Below are 20,037 nucleotides of genomic sequence, written 5' to 3'. Positions count from 1 at the left end.
ATCTGATTTAATTTAATTATTTGGATGTTAAATCTAAATTTTTCAGAGCTGGTCTTGTGCTATCTTTTTAAGTTAATAGAGGCAGAAGTTGTGAGGGCACTAGTCAAGAAAGTGCATTGACTGTACGTTTTCAGTTCTGGGAATACTCGTATGTCTACTGTCACTGGTAAACTGAGATATATTGTCCAGTGACGGAAAATGTGAATGCTTATCAGATCTTGATGACAAAGCAAAAGTGAGTTGCTTGTGATCGGTTAAAATTACAAAGCTGATGTCGAAAATGTTGAACAGACAGATATATTGCCAGCAGCTCTCGGTTGAATGTGCGACGTTTTACGGGTTTGAGCTGACAAGAGAAGAATGCCAGTGGTCGGGTTACTCCATTTACAGTATGCTGAAGAACTGATCCAACAGCTGAATTGGAAGCATCTACTGTCAAGATAAAGGGGCATCTGGTATAGGATGTGCCAAGAAAAGAATAAAAGCTAATTCCTTTTTTACCAACTCAAATGAAAATAATGTATCTTTGGTCAACTGTATTCTGGCATTTAATTTCTTTTGTGCTTTCAACAAGGTAGTCAAAGAAAGAAGTTTATAAGCATATTTAGGTATAAGCGTTCTATAAAAATTCACCAAGAAATTTACGTGACTGTCATAAAGAAATAGGAGGTGAGATTTATTGAATTGCATTGGAAGCGGTTGAATACCATTAAAGTCAATCAAATGACCCAAAGATTTGAGAGAGTTTTGTCCAAACATGCGTTTGTCTGCATTTATGCATACATTGTGTGTTCTGAGTCGTTCAAACAGTTGTGTTTTACATGATTTTCCTCCATGTCGCTATCGACCAACAAGTCATCAATATAGGTAAGTACAATCTCCGGACAACTTCATCAATAAATCATTGAAACATATGGATTCCGAAGGCCAAATGGCATAAAAAGGACTTCGAAATTTCTAAAGGGAATAGTTATTACTGTCTTAGGGATTAGCTGAAAAATCTTGGAGGTTTGGGATTAAATATCTGTCAGGGATAATGACAGAATTAAGTTGGTGATAGTCTCCAACAGGGCAAAAATCTGTTTCACCATTCTTTACTGAATGAAGAGGAGATGCTTGTGGACATTTTAAACAGCAGATAAACCCGAATTGAATTCAGCCTTAGTCTTCTTGAGATGATCAGGTGTGAGTCGTCTCGGACGAGAGAAAACAGGAGGCCCAGATGTGGTGATGTGGTGCACTACTTTAGTGGAACTAAACATAGGATCCCCTAATTCTGGATAGAAAAACGAAGACTTTGAAACCAGTCGCCAATAGAGGCAGTCAGAATTTTGGGATCGTATGCTGTGTTCAGGGATGTACATGAACGCACAAGGATGTTAAATTATCCATAAGTCTCCACTTCCTAACATCAACCAGCAGGTCAAAATAATCTATGAAATCAGCACCTAGAATTGGATAGGGTAGGTCCTCAATTATGACTACTCAGTAGAGTGCCCGGCAAAGTTTGAGGTTGAGGGTCAATGAAACTTGACCATAGGTGTCTATCATCGACAAATTCTCGACAAATAAAGAGATTTAATGGCCAAATGGAGCATGAGGAGCCTGTGTTCACTATGAACGACTGTTCAACACATGATCCTTTACAAAAATTGCATGATTTCTTGAACATTCACCAGAGGCACATGATGTGCTCAGGTCCTCTGTGATTCATTTCCCAGGTTAAAAGAGCAGGGTAGTTGACACTAGCGCACCCTCTCACCATAAGTGAGATGGTACCAGCAAAGTCCAGTATTGTAATACACAGCCAAGAATTATTACGACTTTGATTCCTAATAAAAAGAACTTGTCCATTTCATCACATCCAACTTGTGTGTTAAGATGTCAACTTTTGAGTAAGCCGATGTTAGGTTGAAACGTGTTTGGTGGTTTAAACATGGGTTTGTTGGCCTAACGTGTTCATTTGTTAAGACATCCGTTTGTCACAGGAGTTTTCAGCTAATGTGTTCACTTGTCAGGGTCACCATTGTAATAAGTTTGTAGTTGTTCATTGTGTCTCTTTGTAAGCCGTCGAGTTGAGTATGTCATGTCGACTGTGTGCTTGTGGGTTGTAGCATCAAGAGTATGTTTGCAAGTCTTTGTGCTGAACAAGTCTGTAGTGAGTTTTGTTTCTCTCCTTTTGTAGGTAGGAACTCTCATTGGTTCTCGCCAGCAGGATTAAAATACTGCAGCCAAAATATCGCTCTGCTACAATTCTATATTGATTATTTCTGTAAAATGTTTCTATAAATAAACATATTTATTGGGGGGGGGGAGTAGGACCCCCCCCACACACACACACACAAATACACATTTAAAAGGGTAATTATGATAAAAGATGCTGGCTGAAAAGGAAATCTTTTTAAGTTCCAACAGAGACGAGGTGGACCAACCAACCTCACCGCCCCCCCCCCTTCTTTTGGAGTTGGCCTTGTGCCAAAATTTTTTGTTCATTTTCCTTTTTTATATTTCTTTTTTTCTTGTGAATAAAAAAATTAATACCTCAATTTATGGATATTCTTATTCATTATATTTTTTGAAATATTTTTAGTTTTGACCTACATTTTGGTGGGGTCTTTGAATTAATTAATACCGTTTACTTGATGAGTGAATACGTCATATCGTTTTTCAACTTTTATAAAATAAAATAAAGTTCAATTTTTTTTAATTTTCTGTTTATTTTTATTTCAGATGATAAACATTACTCGTTCACCAAGCAATTCATCGAATAATGTCACTATGGTTTATTATATGGAGAAGAGAGGGAAACCCGTACCGGCGATCAGTGCTGCCAAGCACCTGTCACTTCTGCAACCACAGGAACTTGCTATCTACTTAAAACAAGTTGTAGTTCTTTCTGCCATAAGTAAGTGATTTCAATAAAGCTCAGCTTGGATTTGTGGTTGATTGTATCGATAATAAATTATAGCTCAAGCTTTCAGATGACAACCCGGCAATTAATTCCCGTCCATAAAAGTTTAATTCTTTTTCTATCCTACAAATTATCACAGAAAATGTATGTGTTATTGGATAAAGCAACGTGCCCTCTTCTTAACAATAGTTTTAGTAAAACCAGATAAGTATTCGTTGCTATAGTGGTTTAATCTTGCTGTCATTATAGCCCATTTAGCATAATGGATCAGAAAACCAGGGTTCAATCCTCAGTCAGCTCATACCAAAGACTAAAAAAATGATACTTTATGTCCCTTTGCTAAACACTCAGCATTATAAGGGAAGGATCTAGAGCAAGTGGAGCAACCATTGGGATGGAGTGGGCTCGGTGTAGAAACTAATGAAAAGGGGAACCTTTTAGTCACCCTCGATTATAGCTAGTCACTTTTTTAAATAGTTTTAACTATTGCTATACGAAAGTATTAAATTCGTTTCTTCTGTGTAAGTAAATGTGCATTTCAATTGTTTGTACTCAAAAATGGCGTAGGAGTCTGGTAGATTTCTGGCCGGAATCGATTACAAAGATTTTCCCAAATCTTAATATACTGTATATCAAATTTCGAGTCTGTAGACTGAAAATCGACAGAGTTATTGCATAGGGAAATGTACACACACAGACACACAGACACACACACACACACACACACACACACACACACACACACACACACACACACACACAGACACTTTCACGTTTATAGATATACTAGCATGGGTGCCGGCGTTGCCCGGTGTTTGCAGGTGTATTCTGAGCAAAAATAACAAAAAAAAAAACGGTAATTTTTTTAACTTTGATCCCTATTATGGCCTCTTAATATTTATTGTTTTGGACTCAAATCAAGTTATTAAGTTAGATCCATGTCCAAGGAACCAATATCTAAAATATCAAGTGTTTAGACCCAAAATTGTTGGAAGAGTTTGGTAGAGTTCTCAAAGGTCAAATTGTTGAACTTTGACGTCTTAACAGCGAAATTTCTGGCCGAAACCCGATCACATCGATTTTCCCAAATCTCAGTACCCTGTATATCAAATTTCGAGTCTGTACACTTAAAATTGTCAGAGTTATTGCGTAGGGAAATGTACACACACACACACACACACACACACACATGTTCAATTTTATAGATATACTAGCATGGGTTCCCGGCGTTGCCCGGGTGTTTGGAGGTGTATGCTGAGCAAAAAAAAAACAAAAAAAAACGTAATTTTTTTAAACTTTGACCCAAATCAAGTTATTAAGTTAGATCCATGTCCAAGGAACCAATATCTAAAATATCAAGTGTTTAGACCCAAAATTGTTGGAGGAGTTTGGTAGAGTTCTCAAAGGTCAAATCGTTGAACTTTGACCCCTTTACAGCAAAATTTCTGGCCGAAAACCGATCACATAGATTTTCCCAAATCTCAGTACCCTGTATATCAACTTTCGAGTCTGTAGACTTAAAATTGTCAGAGCTATTGCGTAGGGAAATGTACACAGGCACACACACACACACACACACACACATTCACTTTTATAGATAGATAGATAGATAGATAGATAGATAGATAGATAGATAGATAGATATAGATTCGTCCCCTATAGTTTGATTAAGTTAGAGGAGCACTTAAAGATTCGGCACCATTGCTATTTTTTTCACCAGAATATTTCTTAATCACCTATACACGAATTGACCAATTAAATATGTGAGCACCAAGAAATATCTGCAACACCGAACGAAACTGACACACTTGATTGGCAATTTTTTGTGACGTTATCATTGAAATACAATTTTTTTTTTTTTTTACTTTTGTTCAGCTCAAATAAGTAATATTGTTGTTGTAGCATAAAGAGCTACTGTGATAATAGCAAGGTTTATAAATAGCAATTTAAGTGAGATTTAGACAGTCTTCTTATATGCAGTGAAAAAAAAAAAAACTTGGCGCTTCTACATTATTGGGACGAGATTTTGTAGTCAATAAATTTAGTTTTCAGATAAAAAACGATGATTTCAACTGATTTTTTTTTGTCAGTTCTAATAATTTACAATGGTAGCTTGCAAATTATGCAGTCGGAATTACCTGGATATCATTGAATTATTAAAAAACAAAACAACTTTTTAATCGTGTTAGCAGGTGAAAAATTGTTTAAATCGAAACGGAAAATTACGTCCCTTTTGAACTCTGTTTTATGATCATTTTCATCAAATTCTATTTTTTATTTTCTTTAATAAATAATTTTCTACCTTATCGATTTTTGTAATTTTTGGATATAATCATCTTGAAAATACGAGGAATACGTAGATATAATTGTTTTCATGTGAAATTCAGTTTTACGATTTCCGAGATTTCGTCCTAATAGTGTATAAGCGCTCAAATCTCTTTTGATCTGAGATAACCTTATAATGATTGGCATGTCATTAAACATGAACAAACTTATTTAGAAATGAATCGGTTTAAACGGGCAAGGTAAATTGTTATCCCGCCTGTAATCCATAGCAAAAAACGAGTGGAATAATAAAATACTTTCTTGATTAGGAGGCAATAGCAATTAGTCAGTTAATGTAAGAAGTCACTTTGTTTATTATGAAAATAAAAAAGTGAAATATTTAATCAAGGATGGAAGAAAGGATGATGAGAATCCAGCTTTATTTGATTTAGCTCAATATATCACAAGGCCAATTCAGTTAGGGAGGGGGGGATTAATAGATTGGTACAAAATATTTACACACACACACACACACACACACACACACACACACACACACACACACACACACATATTTATATTAATATTAAAATTCAAGTTTACTTATATTTATATATATATTATAGAAAAATGCGAGCATGAAAAGTAATATGGTTAAGCTTAAACATAGAAAAGTAAAGGACTAGTTGTTAAAACTGTAAAAGAAAAGGACAAGATATTCTCGTAAAAAAATATAATAAATGTATAATTTAAAATATTGCAGCATTAAGAATTGATTATGTAACGTTATAAATTGAATTTTAAAATAAAATTCTTAATGCTGCAATATTTTACCAACATAAGTCCAGTTCAAGCAAGCAGAAGTATATAGAAGCCAGAAGTAACTGTAAGAAAGAAATGATGACAGCTAAGACAGAATTTACTGAAAAAACGCAACGAAGCACAGAAATTAGGAACCTGCGACTTCTGGAAAATCTACAACAGTGTAGTAAATAATAAGCAATCAACAATTGCCCCACTATCCAACAATCATGAGGTTGTTTGCTCTGCAACTGAGAAGGCTAACATGCTTGCCAGTCGGTTTGCCTCCAACGCGACACCTGATTTTCCTTTGCGGACAGATGCCACACTAGACGATCTGAAAATCACCCCTTCTCAGGTGCATGCTATCATAAGAAATCTTGACACTGCAAAAGCATGTGGACCTGATCTCATCCAAGCTGTGCTATTAAAAAAGTGCTCTGCCAAAGTAGCTCCAGTTCTCTCCAAACTTTACAACAAATGCCTTTCCTGCCTGCTGGAAAACTGCTTCTGTAGTGCCAGTTTTCAAGAATTCTGGCGAAAGAACTGACCCAATAAATTATCGCCCCATTAGCCTCCTCCCACTTTTCGCCAAAATATTTGAGACCATAATTAACCAAGCTCTAGTCTATCACCTTACAGATGCTAAACTTCTGACTGACCAATAATATGGATTTAGGCAAGCCCGTTCCACAGCAGACATCCTAACTGTAATCTCAGAATGCATATACCAGTCACTGGACAAAGTGGGGGAGGGCAGAGCGGTAGCTCTAGATATATCTAAGGCTTTTGACAGGGTATGGCATGAAGGTCTTCTCAGGAAAATTAAATCATATAGTATCACTGGAAGAATACATAACATAATAAAATCCTTCTTAGATAAGAGAAAAATCCAGGTTGTCCTCAACGGTCGTACATCTAAACAATATGATATAAATGCGGGAGCGCCTCAGGGGTTTATCCTTTGACCTCTATTATTCCTAATATTCATAAATGACCTCCCTGACAAAATTGTTTGCGAGATGGGTATATATGTTGACGACACCACGTTCTATATCAGACACAACAGGAAAACAAATGAACACATATCTAAAGAAATGGCATAAACACTAGAGGATGACCTCCAATCTGTAGTGGAATGGGGACATAAATGGATGGTCACATTCAATGCTGCCAAGACTAAAATCGTTTCCTTCAATAATTACAAGAAACTTTCTCTACCACCAATAGCAATGGCCAATGACTCTTTATCTGAAAGTACATCTTTTATACTCCTCGGCCTAATGCTCACAGGAAACATGAGTTGGAACAATTACAGGACCGCCGCGAAGAAGGTGGGTTCTCTCTATCGTGCTAGAAAGATACTAACGCTCAAAAGTATCTTGCACCTCTATAAGGCCACTATTCGCCCATGTATGAAGTATTGTTGTCATATTTGTGCTGGTGGATCTACCACTAGTCTCTCGCTCCTAGACAAGGTTCAAAAGAGAGTCGCCAATCTGATAGGTCCTGAACTGTCAACTAAACTTCAGCCTCTGTCCCATCGATGAAACGTTGCATCCCTCTGTCTGTTCTACAAGTACTTTAACAGTGAATGCTCTGACGAACTGCAATCACTTGTGCCCCCTCGACGTAAATACCCAACAAGCAGCTAAATCCCACTCCTACACAGTAGAGATCCCTAAATGCAAGAGAACCTTCTACTCCAGTAGTTTCTTCCCCAGAACAGCTAGACTTTGGAATTCCCTTCCGGGCCCCTGCTTATCAAACTGTACTGACATGCAGAAGTTCAAGTGTAACGTGAACCGACATCTTGCTGCCCAACTCCCTACACAGTACCCATGATGCCTATGTCCCTGATAGTAGCCCCCTACAACAAAGTGGCAATGTGCCTTGTTTGGGGTTAAAATGTAATAAAAAAAAATTATATGCTCTGTAATTACGTTAAGCTTCTTAAATAAGGATTGGTATATATAAAAAGGAAATATAAGTGAATAAAGAATATTTCCACAGGAATATATATATATATATATATATATATATATATATATATATATATATATATAGAGAGAGAGAGAGAGAGAGAGAGAGAGAGAGAGAGAGTCATCCACATACAACACTGTTTCGCTGTTTCACAGCTCATCAATGTGGCTAGACAAGTAACTACCTCAAGCCAGGATCAAAACCCAACCACCCAAATGACAGTCGGAGCTTCTAACTGTTGCGCTATTTGGCTGGTGCTATGCGGGCAATGAATTAACAATGTTTTGACATTGTCCAAATATCTAAGCTCAATTTCTTTACACAAAGAGAAGGCTCGTTCCAATAGTAATGCTTCCTATTTTTTTAATTAAAAAAGTTGAAGAGCTATGAAGACAGAGTGGTATCATTAAAACGAGTGGCCTTGTGTTCTTGAAAATTTATTTTTCTACATAGTCACCATCATTCTCAATTCATTTTTTCTAGCAATGAACAATAGCTGTGCATGGGGGTCTGGAGTGGGCTTTGTCATATAAGGATCGTTCTAAAAGTAAAGCCTCCTATTTTTTTATTAACTCAAAAGGTTCAAGAGCTACAGAGGACAAGAGTGCTCCAGAATCTTTTTTTTTTTCTACATGGTCACCATTTTAATTACACTTTCACCAGAAATTCAGTTATGCATCTCTGCTTCTGATGCACGTCCATGACAAGGGTTGCTTTCTTAGAAACTCACACCGTAAATATCTGCAACAGAAAGATGAAACTTTCAGGTCATGAATATATAAGTTCAGTCAGCATAACAATGCAATTTGAAATTCTTTCAAGCTAAAATATCTACAATTCCAAGCCAAACCACAACACACCTGACTGTCAATGTTGCAGCAAGAAAGATTTATTCACGAAATACAACTTGTTTTTTTACTTTTCTCAACCCCAAACAAGTCATACTGTCACTGCGTTGTTTAGGGCTATTGTGATAGGAGCAAGATTTATAGGGAGTAACCTTAGTGGGGCCTAGACAGCCTTCTTACATCAAGTGCCTTCATGCTTGATCTGGATCGATTTCCCTAAAATAAAAGTTTTTTTTTTACATTACATTTAAATTTCTGCATATTAGTATGGATGGAGGAAACAGGAAACAAGAAGGGAATTCCAAAAGCAAGTGGTCAGAAAACGAAGCAAGTAAATTCTTTTCATAATTTAATATTCGTTGACTCCTTTTTTTTTTCAGCTTATTTAAAGCCACCGCAACCAGAGCCATCCAAAGACTGGATCATCGGAGCTGTCCTTGGAACATTGTCAGCTGCTTTATTTCTTATTTGGTGCATCCTCTTCATCTACTTCAAGTGTTTCCGTATGCGTCCAACGAAATCTATGCACAGCAAATCACCGACACCACAACTTATGCAAACTACCTCAATGCAGGTTTGTAGAAAAAACAAAACAAAAAAACTTATTTTTTTTAAGAATTAAAAATTTGCACGTAGTTATGAGCTTATATAACCTTTAATCTGATGTCAGTTAAGAAACTTACATAATAAATATAAAATTTGTAAACATATTAAAAAATAATCAATTACTAATGGAGATTTGGTACCTGTCTGTCTGAAGCCAACGTCATACTATTACTACTATTATTAATGGAGGTTTGGTATCTGTCTGTCTGCAGCCAAAACTATTCTATAACTTCTATTATAAATCGAGATTTGGTATGTCTTTCTGAAGCACAAGCAATACTATTACTCCTAATATTCTATTACTAATATAGAATTGATATCTATATGTCTGAAACCAAAACTATACTATTATCAGTGGAGATTTGGTATCCGTTTGTCTGAAGCCAAAACTGTACCATTACTTCTTTTATTAATGGAGATTTGGCATCTGTCATTCTGGAGCCAAACATATACTATTATTTCTATTATTAATGGAGATTTGGTATATGTCTGTCTGAAGTGAAAGCTATACTATTATTCCTGTTACTAATGAAGATTTTGAATATATATGTCTGAAACTAAAACTATACTATTTCTATTATAAATGGAGATTTGGTATATGTCTGTCTGAAGTGAAAGCTATACTATTATTCCTGTTACTAATGAAGATTTTGAATATATATGTCTGAAACTAAAACTATACTATTTCTATTATAAATGGAGATTTGGTATATGTCTGTCTGAAGTGAAAGCTATACTATTACTTCTATTATTAATGCAGATTTGATATCTCCCTTTGTCTGAAACCAAAGTAATACTATGACTTCTATTAATAATGAAGATTTGGTACCTGGCTGTCTGAAGCAAAAGCTATTATTTTTATTATAAGTTGAGATTTGGTATCTCTCTGTTTTGAGTCAGGACTATACTATTCTATTATTAATGGGGATTTTGTATCTCCCTTTGTCTGAAGCTAAAACTAATTATTAATAGAGATATGATATTGTTTTGTCTGAAACCAAAACTATACTATTACTTCTATTATTAATTGAGATTTGGTATCTGTTTGTCTGACACAAAAACTATATTATTACTTCTATTATAAGTGGTGATTTTGTATCTGGCTGTCTGAAACAAAAAATATTACTTCTATTATTGATGAGAATTTGGTATCTGTCTATCTGAAGTTAAAGCTATTACTTCTATTATCAGGATAGATTTGGTATCTGTCTGTTTTAAGCTAGGACTATACTATTCTATTATTAATGGAGATATGATATCATTTTGTCTGAAACCAAGACTGTACCATTACTTCTTTCATTAATGGAAATTTGGTATCTGTCGGTCTGACACCAAAGCTATACTATTACTTCTACTATTAGTGGAGATTTGGTATCTGGCTGTCTGAAACAAAAGCTATTACTTTTATTATAAATGGAGATTTGGTATCTATTTGTCTGAAGCCAAAGTAATACTATGACTTCTATTACTAATGGAGATTTGGTATCTATCTGTCTGAAACGAAAACTATAAAATCACTTTTATTATTAATGGAGATATGAGATATGTTTACCTGAAGACAAAATTATACCATAACTTCTTTTATTAATGGAGATTGGGTATGTGTCTGTCTGAAGCCAAAACTGTTCTATTACTTCTATTGTCATTGGAGATTTGGTATCTGTTTGTCTGAAGCGAAAGCTATACTATAACTTCTATTATTAATGGAGATTTGGTATCTTTCTGTTTTAAGCCAGGACTATTCTATTCTATTATTAATGGAGAATTTGTATCTACCTGTCTGAAAATAAAAGTATACTATTTCTTCTTTTATTAATGGAGATTTTGGTATTTGTCTGAAGCCAAAGTTATACTATTATTTCTATTATTAGCGGAGATTTTGTATGTTTCTGTCTGAAGCCAAGGCTATATTATTAATTATATGATGAATGGAGATATTATGTCTGTTTTTCTGAAGCCAAAATGATATTGTTACTTGTTTTATTGATGGAGATTTGGTATATGTGTTTCAGAAGGTAAAGCTATGCTATCACTTTTTTTATTAATGGAGATATGATATCTGTTGGTCTGAAGCCAAAACTATACCTTTACTTTTTTTTATTAATGGAGATTCGGTTTGTGTCTGTCTGTATCTAAAATTATTACTTAAGTCAGAATCAAGAAAATGTTGCAAAAAAAAAAAAAAAAAAAAAAAAAGAAAAAGAAATCCAAAGAGAAGAATTCATCAGATTGTGCATTTAATATACGAAATTATGTTGGACCAAAATATCATTTAAGTTGTAAAATCAAAAATTTGATTCTGACAAGCTAACTTTCATTTGTTATTGTTGTTCCATATTATTTACAATAGACTAGCATAACTTGTTACATCTGATTTTTTAAATATATTTAATCTGATAATACAATTTCATATGTAGCTTCCTGGACTAAAATGCAATAATCATTGAAACAGTTTTTTTTCTTTTTTTTTTTCTTTTTTCTTTACAAAACTCAATCATGTTCTTCAATATCAAAAACAATAACAACAATTTTCCTCTTCAAAACAACCAAACCAAACACCATGAATAAATACTTAAAGATATAAAGAACTTGAAGCATAAAAACTTTTTTCCAAAATTACTGGATTCGGCATTAAATAACATGCAAAGGGTTGATATCCCATAAAACAAAACAATCAAACTAGTAATATTTAGTTATTCTCAAATAGTCACTTTAAAAGAAAAATCAGCTAAGAGGGGTAACTCTTATTTTTTTTTAGTAAGTGATTATTCAAATTTACTTTTTGAGCCAGATTTGTTTACAACTAAGTTCTTTTTTTTTTTTTTTTTTTTTATAGAAGGTAGAAATATTTACAAAACAAAATTGAATGTAATGGTTCCCAAACAACACCGGATCAGTGCACTTAGTTTTCTAATAATCAAAAACACAAGAATTATTGTTGTTATTTATTTAATTTTTTTTTTTCCATTTTTTTTTTTTCCAGGATGTAAACACTGACACAAGTGAAACCAATTTGATTCGACAAGACATTCCTATACGAAAACAACCTTCCCTGCTTAAGAAGAATGGTCCCAAAAAGCAGGCGTATAGTGTGGCATTACCAAAAGTTGGTAAAAAAAACAAGAAAGAATCGGAAAGTGAAGCATCATTAAAGAATCTTTATGAGGAAAAGAAGAAAATGAAAAAAGCAATCAATGGAAAAACTGCGTATGTTATCCATATATTAAAAGCGTAGTACCTTTAAAGTATGTGTGTGTGTGTGTGTGTGTGTGTGTGTGTGTGATGGTTCGCAGATTATAAATTATTCGATTAGGAGATCCTATTTATTAAAAAGGAGAATAGAAGCTGATAACATACGATGAAAATCAAATTAGTGCATAGGCATGCTAATTTAATGTATGTAGTATGTTATCATTTTCTATCATTTTTTTAATAAATAGGATCTCCCGATCACAGAAGGCGCAATGTAAAAAAAAAATAAAAATAAAAAAATATGATGTTGCACTGAGGCCGTATGTAAAACTAAAATATACCTTCTTAGTTTTCTGGCTAGGATCGAAGGGTAGTATCTGTTCTGTTTAAAGATGGTATAATGATATTGTGGGGGTTCTGTTCACGTGGGGCATCCATGTAATGGAAATATGTCACAGACTCCTATAAGGATATTGGAGATAAACCGTAATAACCAGATATATTCTGATGCTACATTAACCTGATTACTTAGATAAGTACTTTTACAAAGGGCCTAAAATAATATTGCAGAGTCTCCATTTAGGCCGAACATCCACAGAATGTCTAGCAGCAATATATTACATATGAAAAATGCCACTGTGGAATTTTCACAGGTCCTGCTAGTTTGAATGAACCATTTTTTGCTATTTCTTCTTTTTGGTGCAAGTCCATACACCCACCTCCCAGCAAGAAAAAACAAATATAAAGAAAAATCCTTATCGATTACATAACCCTAACATGACGGAAAGAAAATATTGTACACAAAAATCATATAAATTGATCAAATAATTTTATTTTCATAAAAAAAATAATTTTTGAGCTATTACGGGTAATTTGTAGGAATTACAATAATGTACTATACTGATTTTAAACTTTATTTCTGAAGAGCTATTTTAAGGGGAGTTAGCAAATGATGAATTTTAGTTTTTTCCAAAGTCCCTCTTCTCTGGCTTTCTAAAATCTTGCCAAAGTTGAATTATTTGGAGTTTTCTCTCTTGTTTCTTCAAAATGGTAACCATAACATTTGATTTTCATATTTAAAAATGATAAATTTATCTTAGCACCTATAATATATATATATATATATATATATATATATATATATATATATATATATATATATATATATATATATATATATGTTTCTGATCGATTTCAATGTATGAGCTTCCGCCACAACAACTAAGTTGCTCAGAAATCCACACAGATGATTTTTTTTTTTATAATGGTGAAGGCTTTGTGTAGAACCAACCACACTTTTTGGTATTATTGCTAACCTTTGTCTGTGCAGATGACTGCCACTGAGTATACAGTTTTTATATCAGAGTTACCTTCTCCTAGATGCATGTCTTAATGAAAAATGAAAACTGGAGGTGTATCTCTCCCAGTGAATTAATGCACCCTCAACCTGGAAATTTCTATGACTCGGTATAGTATATAGAGTGCCTAGCCTTCCCAAATAGTCACCCATCTGGTACTGGCCAAGCTCAACATTGCTTAACTTTGGAGATGTGCCAAGAACTAGTGTGTCAACGTGATTGTGGAATCCATATATATATATATATATATATATATATATATATATATATATATATATCTGTAAAAGGAAAATTGTCTATGTGTGTGTGTGTGTCTGTGTGTGTACATTTCCCTACCAAATTACTCTCTCAGTTTTCAGTCTACTGACTCGAGATTTGGGAAAATCTTTTTAATCATTTTTTTGGACAGAAATTTGGCTGTCAACGGGTCAAAGTTCAATAATTTGATCTTTGAAAACTCTACGAAACTCCTCCGTTAATTTTGGGTCTAAACACTTGAAATTTTAGATGTAGATTACTTGGACATTGATCAAACTTTTTAATTTGATTTGAGCCCAAAACAATAAATGTTAAGGGGTCAAAATTGGGGTCAAAGTTTTAACAAATTTGACCTCTGCGGTCTCTACCAAATTACTCAGCCAATTTTTGGTCTAACACATTTAAAATTTTACATAAAGTGTATTCAGACATAAGACAAGCGTTTTAATCAGTTTTTGGTCCAAAATTTAGCCGCCAAGGGGTCAAAGTTAAAAAATTTTGACCTTTGTGGTTTCTAACAAACTATTCAATCAATTTTGAGTCTAAACATTTGAAATTTTACATAAAGGGTATTCAGACATGCAGCAAGTTTTTTAATCAGTTTTGGGGCGAAATTTTGGCTGCCAAGAGGTCCAAGTTTAAAGAGTTGACATTTGCAGACTCTACCAAACTCCTCTGCCAATTTTGGGTCTAAAACCTTGACATTTTAGATGTAGGTTACCTGAACATGAGTCAAACTTTTTAATATATATATATATATATATATATATATATATATATATATATATATATATATATATATATATATATATATAATTGAGATAAGACACTGATTAGAAATCAGATCTTTGGAAAAATTGATTTCGAGGTCCATTGCATGCATAATTCAATGCTCAAATTCTATTACATTATATACAATGGAATGGTATATCCATTCAACATCTGATACACTGTGTCAACACCTAAAAAGATTTTGGATTACATCTACCAAAACACACTGAACGCACCAACGAATACGGCTGCCCCGTATACCTTTCGGAAAATCAATAAGGAGCAACCATGCTTTTTTGTTATATGGGAGTACTGCCTTCTCTCCTGGACCAATATTCTGTCTACCTGGATTTATAACCTTGGAGGACATTGTACTCCTTCTGATAATGGACTACCCAGGTTGTATCAAATGCCCTTTTCCTATAATTATTTTCATATAATTATAATTCACCACTTAAAAAACTATTTTCAATATTTGCGCTGAAAAGCAAAATAAGTGTCTATTCACAGCTGAACATTTTGCTAACCGCATTTCATTTACTCTGATGATATGAGCCTTTATTGAAAATCCATGGATTAAGGAAATCAACATAACCCCTTCTATATATTCCTTTTGTCAAACAATAAATTCTTAATATATGTGTCTACATGTTGTTCTTTCAGAATTTAAATATAACCACTAAACTTATGCACATAAAGTTATGAACAGTACATAGGGTCCGAGCAAAGCCAGGCTGAACTGCTAGTATATATATATAAAACAACGATCCACAGAAAATGCAATCATTTGACCTGCCTCGCGTCACTCTGCAACGTTGCATTACAGAGGAGATGCCTTTGCATTTAGACATCCCCAGTCAGTACAGGCAAGGAAGTAGGTAACAAGGAGGTAATTCCAAAGTTTAGCAGTCAAAATGAAGAAACTGTTAGAGTAGAAGGCTTTCTGGCATCTATTGTCCTTTACAGTGAAGGGGTGAGATTATGTTGCCAAACATCAAAGCAAATTTCATTAAAATATGTGTAAAACAGGCACAGGAAGGTGATGGTGGGATTCAAGCTGAGTTTTGATCCATAATATAAAATGCAAAATGTGCGTACGTTTGCGTATGTCCGTGAAGGGCTTTTTTTCGCCAGGCTTCTCACGTTGGTTACATTTATGGAGAAGTTTCATTATAATTCCTAGATCATAATATCTCCAATTTGCAGACGGAAATCGTCTCTATCTTTATTTTGAAATTCCCTCGTCTCGAGTGTTTCTTTGTCTTTCTCATATAAATAAAGCAAAACTAATCGAAGCAAAGGCCTTCCAGGCTGGGACGTTTTGAAGGCTTGATCAATGTGGGGGAAACTCTTCATATCAGACAATTGCTATTCATTTGGACACTGCCAAAGTTCCCTATTTTTTTTGGGGGGGGGGAGCTGGTTTTCCCCAACATTGTGGAAAAACAAATAAATAAAACGGCAGAAAGCCAAACGTTCATTTCTGTGCATGCGTGATTCTTAACTTATTTACCAACTCATTGATTTCCATATCCACCATGGCATAATGGTTAACGAGAAAGACTTTTTAAAAAAATTTTTATTTCATCTTTCGTCACCAAAACTTAATTACTAACCCTTTTTTCACCTTCTTTTCCTCCTTTGCAGTACAGTTTCCATCCTTTTAAAAAAAAAAAAAAAAAAAAAAAACACCTACAAACACCCGGGCAACGCCGGGCACCCCTGCTAGTTTTTCATAAAATCCAAAATGTTTCTGAAGTTTTAAATTTACGATACTTTAATCATTTTTTTTTTTTTACCTAATTTTTAGCAATCAAAATTGAACCTGATTTTTTATTTGATTTTTCAGTAAAAAATCTGAAATGAAAAACGATGTTAAAATCAAAATGGATGAAATTAATCAAAACCAAAATGGCTGCCTGGTTGTTGGGGAGCATAATGGATATTCAAAAGAACCAGACAACTACTCAGGTACAAACTTCTTTTTTTATTGTTATTTTGTTATCTAATTTAAAATGTGTTTATGTATATTTTTTTATTACATTTTCACCTTAAACAAGGCACAGTGCGACTTTGATGTAGAGGTCTACTTTCTGGGACATAATTTGCATGGATGCTATGTAGGGAGTTGAGCAGCAAGATGTCTGTTTACATTACACTTGAACTTCTGCAGTCAGGGAAGCAGGAACTCAGAAGGGAATTTCGAAGTCCAACAATCCTAAGGAAGAAACTATTAGAATAGAAAACTTTCGGGCATTTGGGGATCTCTACTGTGTAGGGGTGGGATTTTGCTGCTTGTCAGATTTGTCAGAGGTATTTACATAGGGAGGGGGGTGAACACATTATGGAAATTATCTGTAAAGAGGGAATCACTCAGTGGTAGAGTAGAAATGAATGTGCAAAACGAACGGATATAGAAAAGTTACCAAGCTGATATAAACTCCCCCTTTTCTTTCTTTGCTCGTTTGGTTTACTCTTTCCTCTTCTTTTCCTTTTCACTTCTTTCTTTCTTCTGAAAGAGGAAGTCACTAATAAAATCAAGTGGCAGTTTGACTTCAGATTTTTACATCGAGATGCGATTCATACAAATGTCAATGCTTTCCTCTATGCTTCTAAAAGCAAGTTAGTTTTCACAGAAATGTGTTAATTCAATACTTTCCAATCAGTAAAAATCATTTTAAACCCCAAAAGTACCAATCCTGTATCAAAATTAACCAAGCTTATAAAAACAGTGACTTGGTCAACTGAAAAGAAAATTCTTCTGGGTGATACCTATGATGTGCCTCGACTCTCAGCATTAAGATCACCCATTCTGGAAACCTCAACTGGATTGCCCCATGCTGAAATTCCTGCAACGAAAGTCAGTACTGCAACAAAGAATTCTTATCCTGAGCAAAACCATGAGTCCAGTTTATAAACAATTAACAGATGTTTATTTTTTTTATTGGAGTGGGGTACAAATGATATCCGTTTCCTTTGGTTGAATAGTAGACTTTCAAAATGGGGTCTTTTATACCAGCCAAATAAAAATACACAAGTTCAACCAGACATAACAGACCCTCTTTTCCTGAGAACCACCAAAAATTAATTCTTTCTTTGAACATCCAAATCCAACTGCCTACTTCAATCCCTGAAGAGTTGACTCTGACTGCAAATCCTACTCCCTCGTCAGCAGTTGGAATATATGTACTTTTTACTGAAACTCTTAAATTCTAGTCTTTCTCGGTAGTCACCATTCGACAACCCAGAAGCCGACTACTCAAGATATCCACTAAAGATAATGTTAGTTTCCACTCAAAAGGGGTTTAACTGAAGTCCATGTAGAAACATGACTTTTCTTAAGTAGGTTAGTTTCAGCATGATTCCCTGTTTAAAAAGGCACTTATTATATTTAAAAAAAAAAAAAAAAAAAAAGAAGATTTCTGTATGACCTAACTCACAATCAGAGATATGTTATACATATAGTTTATGCATATTTTAGGAGGGAACGAAAACGCATGTGAATTTTAGAATAATTTTCTTCTTTTTTTTTTCTCTGTCATTTATTAAGAGAAGAATTAATCCACCATTTTATTAAGATTTTTATTTATTTTATTGTTTGCAGATTATGAAGTAGAACCAAGCCGTCAGATCGAAATGCTGCCACCTCTTTCAATCAATTGCGCTACGAGTAACGATCGGTTATCTCCCTTCCATTATGTCAACTTACCAACGATACAACCTCATTTCAGTCTGACTGCTTCAAGACAAGAGGTAAGATGCAAACCGGTAATACTGAGATTTACTCTTTTTTTATATACTTTTTTTTTATACTTTCTTTTTTTTATACTTTAAATGTGAAAATTATTTATTTTTATTGGCGTGTTAAATAAGAACGTGATAATTTTATAGAATCATTCCCCATCTTCAATCAGGTGTTTTTATTTTCAGTCCATGGTTAGAAAACGATTAGTAAATAATAAAAATTAATATTAAAATATTAAAATCAATTAATGTCAAATAAATTGTGACTTGAGCAACTCTATTTCTCTATTTGTATAAAGTTAGGTATCTCTACATATTTATATATTTCTATGCAGAGGATTCACTCCTAAACTAATTAACTGATCATTATAAATTTTGAAATGTGGCTTCTAGGTGTAAGAGCGGGTAATGTTGGTTTTGTTTTAATCAAAGGCAGCAAAAAGAGTGTGGAAGCCATTCGCGAAAATTTGGATACCTTTTGGTTTTTGTGAAATTATAACAATAGGTATCAGATATCAATTAATCTCCTGTATAATATTTTATATACATACTAGCCTGGGTGCCTGGCATTTCCCGGGTGTTTGGAGGTGTGTATTGAGCAAAAAAAAAAAAAGGTGGTAGTAGGCAGGTAGGCTCGAACCCGTACCGTGAAGGAGGAAAAGAACATGCAAAATAAAAAAAAAATGTGGCGTCTTTGCCGTTGCATCCATCGCCAAACTGGAAGTGGCAAAGATTTAAATTAAGTTAATCGATCGAAAATAGGGGATGACTTTCGAAAATATCGGCAAAAAAAGCGACCGCTCCCTGTAGAAAAGTGCCCAGTTGAGGGTGAAGGAATTAATGTTTTTAGCCAATTTTTTTGATATTTGTCGTCCGAAGAGTTACCCTTCAAAACAATACCGATTTTGTGAAAATTCGTCACCTTTATCGAAAATTTTAGGTAGACATACAAACATACATGCATCCTGACATAGTTATATGGAATAAGTCAGAGAGAGTGGCAACCTTGGTTGAAGTGAGTGTCCCTAGTGATGGAGATCTGAATAGAGCTAAAAGGGAGAAACAGACCAAATATCAAGGTCTCATGTATGATATGAAAAGAAACTAGAATCTTAGGGAGATACCAATCATACCAGTTATTATAGGTGCCACAGGGCTTATGAAAAAGAACCTGAAGTCCTACCTAACTAATATTCTTGGTGAACCAAGTGCAAAAGAGATCCAGACAATTGCGCTTAAGGGAACAACAATGAGGAGACTAAAAAGAGCTCTCGGTTGGTTTCAATAAAAAGCAGGGCAA

General features: G+C 34.2%; 1 protein-coding gene across 1 annotated transcript in view; it reads left to right on the top strand.

Moving 5' to 3' along the window:
- Window positions 1–20,037, top strand: part of LOC145293337 (uncharacterized) — a 145,900-nt gene that overhangs the window by 36,105 nt on the left and 89,758 nt on the right. The window contains exons 5-9 of the mRNA XM_080139979.1: window positions 2,731–2,905; window positions 9,189–9,382; window positions 12,398–12,621; window positions 16,843–16,964; window positions 18,598–18,746. Of these exons, the coding sequence (XP_079996105.1) occupies window positions 2,731–2,905; window positions 9,189–9,382; window positions 12,398–12,621; window positions 16,843–16,964; window positions 18,598–18,746 (864 nt within the window). The remainder of the gene's footprint in view (window positions 1–2,730; window positions 2,906–9,188; window positions 9,383–12,397; window positions 12,622–16,842; window positions 16,965–18,597; window positions 18,747–20,037) is intronic.

This window comes from Euprymna scolopes, chromosome 14 (genome assembly GCF_053919585.1).
Source record: "Euprymna scolopes isolate OS-2025 chromosome 14, ASM5391958v1, whole genome shotgun sequence".
NCBI lineage: Eukaryota > Metazoa > Mollusca > Cephalopoda > Sepiida > Sepiolidae > Euprymna > Euprymna scolopes.
The sequence above is the reverse complement of the archived record's forward strand: the minus strand, read 5'-3'. Positions and strand labels throughout refer to the sequence as shown.